The 9,576-nt window shown below is 46.4% G+C and overlaps 1 protein-coding gene across 1 annotated transcript; it reads left to right on the forward strand.

The window, feature by feature from the left end:
- Positions 1 to 4,660: 4,660 nt before the first annotated feature.
- On the forward strand, positions 4,661 to 8,745 carry LOC146421226 (dead end protein homolog 1-like). The gene is made up of 4 exons (XM_085047686.1): positions 4,661 to 4,672; positions 5,632 to 5,740; positions 7,165 to 7,626; positions 7,868 to 8,745. The coding sequence occupies exons 1-4, from the start codon at positions 4,661 to 4,663 to the stop codon at positions 8,257 to 8,259; spliced, it is 975 nt and encodes a 324-aa protein (XP_084903812.1). The 3' UTR covers positions 8,260 to 8,745.
- Positions 8,746 to 9,576: the final 831 nt, after the last annotated feature.

The raw sequence follows: 9,576 nt of genomic DNA on the forward strand, positions 1-9,576 counted from the left end.
AAGTTTTCTCCCTCTCCTAAGCTGAGAAAGACTTCGGTGACAACCCCGTTGCTGCTGCAAACCCTGCCTTCATCTTAGCAGCCCCAGCAAAAGAAAAACAGACTACAAACATGACTGCAGTCCGAAAATTCAGACTGTACTGAATTCCAACATCAAAATCAGCCAGCTGCATCATCGTTTTCCCCATACTCACAACAAAACTAATTTTGTTATTGCTTTACGTTGTTGTTGTTTTACCATTTTCCTGTTTAAAAATTTGCTATGAAAGTTTTTAGGAAAAGCCTTTCCCTCTTTAATTTAGTAAAAAATGGGGAAATATTGTGATAATGGCTGCAAGTTCCCCACACCCCTTTCTTAACGACTGTACTTGTCACCTATTGTCCTGCCTTCCCTACTCCACATAGTCCTAGCCACGCCCCCAGTTTTCCCTATTGGTTCCTGTACCCTAACCCCACGTGGCCCTGGCCACTCCCTCGGGTTTCCCCTATTGGTTCCTGTACTCCTAACTCCGCCCCTGTACCTCCCCTGTACCCAGAGGTCACTGGGCCTGTGTGTTGTCCCTGCCCCTCTCTGTTTCCCTATAAAACCCCTTACCCTCCACCATCTTGCTGTCTATGCTCCACGTGTGTCTATGCTCCACATGTGGCTGTGCATGTGAGGCCTTCGCCCTCGAGGCATCTCTGCCTCGGGGAGGTCGTTGGCCTCTGCTGCACCATGCGAATAAACATCTTCCATGGACACAACGCATAGACCCTCCTCGCCTCCTTTATCACCGCCGGTTGTGGAAGCAGACGAACCAGAGCTAGCCTTATGGCTCCCCAGCCGGTGAGAGCGCAGTGTCCAGCCCTGGGACAGAGGGTTTGGAGCACTGAGGCGCTGAACCGGGCTGGGTAGAGAAGCTCTAGGGTAAAGTCTGCTGTAACATCCTCTAAACCGCAACACCCCCCAACCTCCAACAGGTGGTACGGAACGAATGCTTTGCACCTGCCTGAGTTGGTACAGAAAAAAGGCCTTGTGCCTTTTGTTCTGTTGGTACAGAACAAAAGCCTTGTGACGAAGGCTTTGCACCCGTTGCCCTGACACCCATTGTGAAAAACCTGCCGACCATGCCTCGGACACTCCTCCCTTGGCCCTGCTAAGTGGAGTTTGGCAAATCACCACGAGAATTAAGGGGAAGCAAAGGTGGCTCGCAAGGAGGGACCAGGTGTGTGGACTAGCATAAAAGAGAGCTCTGGAGTGACTGAACTCTGAAGATCTTCCCCACCAAAAGATCACACTGAACTTTGTAGAGGCAAAGGAAGACCTACTACTAACACCTACAGACGTCTGTGGACCTGTGGTGGTAGATGTAGTCCCCTTTCCTTCCCTTTCCTCCCCATCTTTTCCCAATTTTCTCTCTTTCTCTCTCTATCGCAGGCTGCATTACGGGGTAAATTAACTTCCCCTTTGGATTGAAATTTAACTCCCTTGACTTACTGGCTTTTTGTCCTTTCTCTTCTTTGTGCACTCCAAGATCATAGCTGCTACTAACCATCATGCGTCCGCTTATAAGTGGACTGTGACAGGCCTGTGGAGTCCGCCCGGAGGATTCAACCTGGCGAGTTGCGGTCAGCCAGCGCCGGTTTGGCGGATCCTCGCCTCCGCCTCCCCTCCGGGCACCCACCCTTGGGGACGGGCCGGGGGAGCGGGCCAGTGCAGGGACCGCCCCCTGGCTGGTGGCCAGCCCTGGCTGGGCACATTTTCTCCACGGTGGTGCGCCGCGACTGGCTCCGGGTCAGCTGGGAAGGCCTCTGGTGGGCAGGTGGCCAGGCGCTGCGCGAGCGGCGGGTGTTAGAGCCCCCGGGCAGCAGGTCTCGCCGAATCCCGGGGCCGAGGGAGAGGACCGCCGCCGGCGCCGTGGCAGGGGGCGTCGCCGCTGCCCTTTCCTCAGGGCAGGACGGTGTCCCCGCAGCGCAGCGTTTTGTTGGGTGTGCGGGGGCCAGGCCTGCTGGCCCCCGGCGCCGCTGTCAACCAGAGCGGACTGTCCTCAGTGCACCCCGACCGTGCGGCGCCGCCGGGCCGGGCTTCACGGGCCGCGCTTGGGCACCCGGGGTCCGCGGCGATGTCGGCTACCCACCCGACCCGTCTTGAAACACGGACCAAGGAGTCTAGCACATGCGCTGTCCTGGGGTGAGGGTAATCCTGTGTATTCTCATATCGTTGTTCGTATACTCAGAAAATGTGATCCTGCAGCTTTAACTGCATTCAGGCAATGGGAGGAGAACGGGCTGTTTAAAACCCTTCCCCAACCCTCTCTGCGAGGGAAGTGAGGCGGAGGAAAAGACACTCCTGGGACTGGCTGGCGGCTGCTGTCGACGCTGCGAGTTTTTCCTGGGGGTGCCTCTTTGTCATCTTCCTTTTTGGACTCTTTTCTCCGATTTGCTTTCTCACCAAGAAAACCCAAGGAGCCCCGGAGCACGGCAGACAAGAATCCTCCAGGGAGCTACTGGAGCAACTCCGCCGAGCCCTGGGGGCCCCCAGAGAGGGGAAACTACACCTGAGATAAGGACACTAAAGCTTACCACCTGTTAACTCAGGTTTAATAACTCCTTTTCCCCCTGTTTTCCCCTTCCCCTGTACCTTGCAGGGCACTCTGTGTTTTGTTAAATAAATAGGTTGTTATTTTTCACTTTCATTTAAGAAATTCTGTTGTGAGTGGCGGGGGAGGAGGTACCAAAGCCCTTGGCTTTCGGGGGAGGCGTTTGTTTGGAGCGTTTTCCACCTGGAGAACTTCGTCTCTAATCCGGTAGAGGTTCCCATCCCAGTTCATCCCACTTAGGAAAAAACCCAAACCAGTCAGGAAAAAACCCAACCCCACCCCCCCCCAATTAATTCCCAGGAAGAAAAAAAACCAAAAAAACTCCCAAAAAATTAATTTCCAGTAAGGAAAACCCTAAACCAGTAAGGAACGCCCCCCCAAAAAACCTGAAAAAAATCAGAAAAAATCTCTAAAAAATCAGAAAAAAATATGCAAAAAATCCCCCCAAAATCAGAAGAAAACTTGAAAAAAAAATCAGAAAAATCCCTTAAAAATAAAAAAAAAAAACCTGCAAAAACATCAGAAAAATCAGAAAAAAATCACAAGAAGATCGGAAAAACATCTGCAAAAAATCCCCAAAACGTCAGAAAAAAACCCTAAAAAAACCCCAGAAAAATTCCTAAAAATCAGGGAAAAAACTGAAAAAATCCGAAAAAGTCCCTAAAAAATCCGAAAAAAATCACAAAACAAATTAAAAAAAAAAACCTGAAAAAAAAATCAGAAATAATCCCTAAAAGATCAGAAAAAAACGAGAAAAAAATTACAAAAAAATTCGGAAAAACAAACTTGAAGAACTCAGAATAAAGTCCTTAAAAAATCCTTAAAAAATCAGAAATAAAAATATGAAATAATGATATGAAATAAAAATATGAAATAGAAATATTAAATAAATAAAAATATGAAATAAAAATCTGAATATTCCAGAGCCATTTAGTTGCCATGGAAACCATATCACGTAGACCTTCTGGTTATTATTTATCAATATAATAATGCAACAATATAAAGAATAGAAATAACAGTAAAGAACATGTATAAAAAATAGGAATAACAGAAAAGAAAATGTATAAAAAAGTGGAAAAAAGGGGAAGAGAACTAACTGTTGCAATTTCGATATCTGAATTCTGAAGTCCTAAAAAATCACATTTGTCCTCCTAAAAATCACATTTTTTCCTCCTAAAAATCACATTTGGGGGGAATTGGGGGGAAAATTGAGGGAAACTTGGGAGAATTTTTTGGGAATTTTTTTTTTTTCTGTGCAATTTTTTCGGGATTTTTTGTGAATTTTCTTGGGAATTTTTGGGGGTGGAGATTTCGGGAATTTTTCGATTTTTTTTTCGGGAATTTTTGGGGGTAATTTTTTTCGGGGTTTTTTTTTGGGAATTTTCGAGAATGTTTGGGGGAAATTTTTTGGAATTTTTTCGGGAATTTTCGGGAGGTGTTTTTGGGGAATTTTTTTTGCGGAATTTGTCGGGATTTTTTTTTTTTTTTTTTTTAATTTTCTGTGGATTTTTTCGGGATTTTTGGGGAATTTCTGGGAATTTTCCGGGAATTTTTCGGGATTTTTTTTGAATTTTCGGGACTTTTTTGGGGGAATTTTTTCAGGATTTTTTTTTTTCCCCTGGAATATTTTCGGGGGAATTTTTCGGGAATTTTTCGGGACTTTTTTTGGGAATTTTTTCGGGATTTTCTCGGGCATTTTCGGGGATTTTTTTGGGGAGTTTTTCCATGATTCATTTTTGAACCTCCTCCATTTCCAGCCCACTCCATTCCCTCGCCTCGCTCCCAAGTGGCCAAATCCGGGGTGGAGCGAAGCTCGGCGGGAATTGCGGACCTTTTCTTCTGCCGGACCGGAAAGTGCGATGGAGGAACTCCGGAACCAGTATGGACCAGTAGGAGACCAGTAGGACCAGCGGAACCAGCAGGACCAGTAGGAAGGAGAGGAACTCCGGAACCAGTAGGACCAGTAGAACCAGCGGAACCGGTAGGACCCCAGTAGGAGACCGGCAGGACCAGCAGGACCAGCGGAACCAGAAGGACACCATTAGGACAACTAGGAGCACCGGAACCAGCAGGAAAACCGCGATGGCCGACCAGGTGAGCTCTGTCGGGGCGGCGGGGGCTCGGGGCGGCTCGGCTCACCTTTACCGGATACCGGAGAGGTCCCGGGGCGGCTCGGCTCAGCTCGGCTCACCTTTAGCGGAGGAACCAGAGGTGCTCGGAGGAGGAACGGAGCCGCCGAGCCCCGGCGGAAGGCGCAGGAAGGGCTGAGCGGCGCCGCTGCTTCCGCGGTCCGCTCCCGTTTTTCTCTCCGCCATCCCGTTTCTCCGTTTTTCTCCTGTTTCTGTCCTGTCTCTCTCCCGTTTTTCTCCCGTTTCTCTCCCGTTTCTCTCCCGTTTCTCTCCCGTTTTTCTCCCCGTTTTTTAGATGTTTTAAATTTTTTTACGTGTTTTTAGACGTTTTTAGCCACTGATGTCCTGCTGATGTTCTGCTGATTGCCTTTATTTTTGGGTTATTTTTTCTTTATCCTTCTTTTTCTTTTTCTTTATCTTTGTCTTCATTATCTTTATCTTTATCATCTTTATCTGTGGGAATTTTTTTTTAATTTTCAGGATTTTGTCTGGAATTTTTTCGGGAGTTTTTTCGGGATTTTTGGGAACTTTTTTTTTTTAGTGGGGGGGAAATTTTTTGTTGGTTTTTTAAAAATTATTTTTGGGGGAATTTTTCAGGAATTTTTCCAGGGGAATTTTTGGGAATTTTTCCGGGAATTTTTCGGGAATTTTTTGGGGAATTTTCAGGAATTCTTCGGGGGAAATTTTGGAAAATTTTTGGGAGTTTATCTTTGGGTTCCTCCCAGTCTGTCAATAAGCTGAGTTTATCAGATCTCATCTGGCAGAACAACACCCTGAAAAATAAATCTAAACTCTCTTTCTTTTGGGTTAAAGATAAGCAGAACTTTTGGACTAAAGTTACACAAAATTTTTAACCTAATTTTTTCAATTTAACTAACCTGATTTTTTATTTTCTGACCCAAAACCCATCAATTTCTCACCCAGCTGTGGAGCAACGATGCCAGCAAGGCTGCCCTGCTGGCCTGGCAGAAGCAGAATGGAATCCAACTGGTGCAGATCAATGGGCAGAGGCACTATGGAGGGCCGCCGCCAGGTAGGGGATTTTTGGGGATTTTTGGGGAATTTTTGGGGGAATTATTTGGGATTTTTTTTGGAATTTTTGTGAATTTTTGGGGGATTTTTGGGAAATTTATTTGATTTTCAGGGGAATTTTTTTGGGGGAATTTTTTCAGGACTTTTTTGGGGGAATTTTTCAGGATTTTTTTTTATTTTCAGTGGAATTTTGTTGGTAATCTTTTGAGAATTTTTTGGGGGGGAATTTTCGTGACTTTTTTGGGGGAATTTTCGGCAATTTTTTTGGTAATCTTTTTGAGAGGTTTTGGAAATTTTTGGGGAATTTTGGGGAATTTTTGGGGAATTTTTAGGGGGAACTTTCGGGAATTTTCGGGACTTTTGTGGGGGGAATTTTTCAGGGAATTTTGGGAATTTTTTTTTTATATTTGGGGAATTTTAGGGGAGTTTTTGGGGTAATTTTGGGGATTTTTTGGGGGAATTTTTGGGGATTTTTTTTGGAATTTTTTTGGAATTTTTTTGGGGGAATTTTTGGGGATTTTTTTGGGGCCTAGGGAGTGTGACAGGACTCACCATGATGCCTGAAAATCATCATTCCACCTTTGCTGGAAATCTCGATTTTTAATAATCACTAAAAAATAATAATCTTTAAAAAAATTTGTTAATTTCAAGTAAATGCTTGTCAAAATTTTTAACCCTCTCTCCCCTGGGCAAAGGTAAAGTTCATAAACCAAATTTAAAAGCTGTATCCTTTTCGACAGGACCAGGGAAATTTTTTTGGGATTTTTGAGAATTTTTTTTTATTTTTGGGGGATTTTTTAGGAATTTTTTCAGGATTTTTGGGGAAGTTTTTTGGCTTTTTAAAAAAAATTTTCGGGAATTTTCTGTGGAATTTTTTCGGGAGTGTTTTAGGGATTTTTTGGGGGATTTTTTTGGGAATTCTTGGGAATTTTTTTGGGCCTTTTTGGGAATTTCCGGGGGAATTTTTAGGGAATTTCTGGGAATTTTTCGTAGAATTTCTTTCAGGGAATTTTTGGGGGAATTTTTTCCAGGAATTTTTGGGGGAATTTATCTTTGACTTTCTCCCACTCTGTTGATACACTGACTTCACCAAACCTCACCTGGTAGAGCAACACCCTGGAAAAAATCCTAAAATTCCATTTTCTGGGCTAAAGATAAGCAGAACTTTTTGCCTAAAGTTATCCAAAATTCTTAACCTGGGGTATTTCCTGACAGGATCATGGGAATCTCAATTTTTAATAATCCTTAAAAAATTGAAATTAACAAAACTTTTAACCTGGGATATTTCCTGAGCCCCGCAGGCTGGGTGGGCGGCGCTCCGCCGGCCGACACCGAGGTGTACATTGGCAATTGTTTGAAATTTACGATTTTTCAACTTTTCAATTTTTAAATCTATGGGATTGATGTGATTTTTTTAATCCTCAGGCTGGGCGGGCGGCGCTCCGCCAGCAGACACTGAGGTGTACATCGGCAAGCTCCCCGAGGACGTTTTTGAGGATACGCTGATCCCGCTTTTCCAGAGCGTCGGGAAGCTCTACGAGTTCCGCCTGATGCTGACCTTTCGCGGCTTCAACCGCGGCTTCGCCTACGCCCGCTACTGCAACCAGAGCGATGCCGCGGCGGCCATTGCCAAACTCCACCGATTCCAGCTGCGCCCTGGCTGCTCCATTGTGGTTTACCGCAGCATACAGAAGCGCCAGCTGGTCGTGGATGGGTTGGAGATGTGGCTGAGCCGCAGGCAGGTGGAGATGATGCTGGAGCAGAGGACCGAGGGGATCATCAAGGTCACCATGCATGCCAGCCGCAGCTGGAGCCAAGCCAAGCTGGCCGTGCTCACCTACCAGTCACACAATGCCGCCCTGCTGGCGAAGAAGGGGCTGATGGAAGGTGGATTGGGATTTATGGGATTTGTGGGATTTGTGGGGTTTGTGGGATGTATGGGATTTGTGGGATTGATGGGATGGGATGAATGAGATTTATGGGATTTATAGGATTTATGTGATTTATGGGATTGACGGGATTGATGGGATTTATGGGATTGATGGGGTTGATGGGATTTATGGGATAATGGGATTTATGGGATTTTGGGATGCTGCAGGAATGCACCCAACCATCTCTCATCCTCTAGGCACTGTGCTGCCCATGGGACCGAGGGCCACGGTCAGGTGGCTCTACCCTCGGCTGCAGTGGCGGCTGCAGCTCCGCGATGAGGACACAGAGGAGGTGGAGAGGAGGAGGAGGAGGAGTTACCTCCACCACCCACCTGGCCACACGGAGCCACCAACCTGGCATCGCCCAGGTCACCAACCCTACCTCCATTGCTGCAGCAAACCACGGAGCAATTCAACCAACCGTGCCTGCAGCATCACCTGCACAGCCTCACCATGGTCACCGAGTGCGTCCAGGTGTACCCCAATGGCTGGCAGCTCTTCCGCTACCAGGCGACAATCCCGGGGTCCCCAGTGCCCATCTGCAGCTTCACCTGGGTGTCGCAGGTGCAGGGAGAGACGAGGAGTGTGACAATGCGGCAGTGGAAATGCGCGCTCTGTGGGTATCAGGTGAGTTACCTGCGCCACACCTGTGTCACCTGTGCCACACCTGTGCTTCCTGAGCCACACCTGTGTCACACCTGTGTCACACCTGTGTCACCTGTGCCACAACTGTGCCACACCTGTGTCACCTGTGCCACACCTGTGCCACACCTGAGCCACACCTGTGCCACACCTGAGCCACACCTGTGCCACCTGTGTCACAACTGTGTCACAACTGTGTCACACCTCTGTCACACCTGTGCCACACTTGTGCCACCTGAGCCACACCTGTGTCACACCTGTGTCACCTCTGTCACACCTGTGCCACCTGAGCCACACCTGTGTCACACCTGAGTCACACCTGTGTCACCTGTGCCACACCTGAGCCACACCTGAGTCACACCTGTGCCACCTGAGCCACACCTGTGCCACCTGAGTCACCTGAGCCACACCTGTGCCACACCTGGGCCGAATCTCTGCCTTTCCTCGGCTGGAAAAAAAAAAAAACCCACAAAATAATCCAGCAAGTCGAGGGTGTTAAATTTCAATACAAATTGAAATTAATTGAATTAATTTATTAATTTGCCCATAAAGTGACCTGCAATAGAAAGAGAGAAGAAGAGAGAAAAGTGGGAAAAGATGGGGAGGAAAGGGAAGGAAAGGGGATAATTAAGAGGATAATTAAGAGAATTATTAAGGGAATAATTAAGAGAATAATTAAGAGAATAATTAAGTGAATAGTTAAGAATAAATAAGAATATTAAGAATAATTACGTTAAGCTGAATCGCCCCTGGCAAGGGCTGAGGCTGATTGCAAGGCCAAGACTTAATTAAATTTTTACCTTAATTATGGGTGATTAGCAGGAGGGTTGGGATTGATGAAGGTGATTGATTAGCAGGAGAAATAAGGATTTTTGAAGAGCAAATAAAATTTGGATTATTTTTGACGAATTTTTTCTCAATTTCAGGGTTCCGGCTGATTTAGGAGCCACAATTGAACCTGCTGGGGTCCTGGTGCTGTTCCAGCTGCCCTTTGGAGAGCTTTGCATCTTATTTGCATATGCATATTGGGAGGAGAAGGGCAGCTGCTCTGTCCCCAGACAGCTCTTGAGTTCATTCTGGTTTTGGGGTTGTTGGTTTGTTGGAGAAGCAGAGAGGCAGCAGCTCTCATTTACACCTCATTTGCATTTCTTTTACATCTCATTATTTCCATATCCATATCTGGTTTGGGGTTGTTGGTTTTCGTGCCCAGTTTGGCATAAGTTGGTTTGTTCAGGTCCCAGAGAGGCAGCAGCTCTCATTTACA

The sequence above is a fragment of the Lichenostomus cassidix genome, unplaced genomic scaffold (assembly GCF_008360975.1).
Source record: "Lichenostomus cassidix isolate B80296 unplaced genomic scaffold, HeHo_3.0 HiC_scaffold_43, whole genome shotgun sequence".
In the NCBI taxonomy this organism is placed as follows: Eukaryota; Metazoa; Chordata; class Aves; order Passeriformes; family Meliphagidae; genus Lichenostomus; species Lichenostomus cassidix.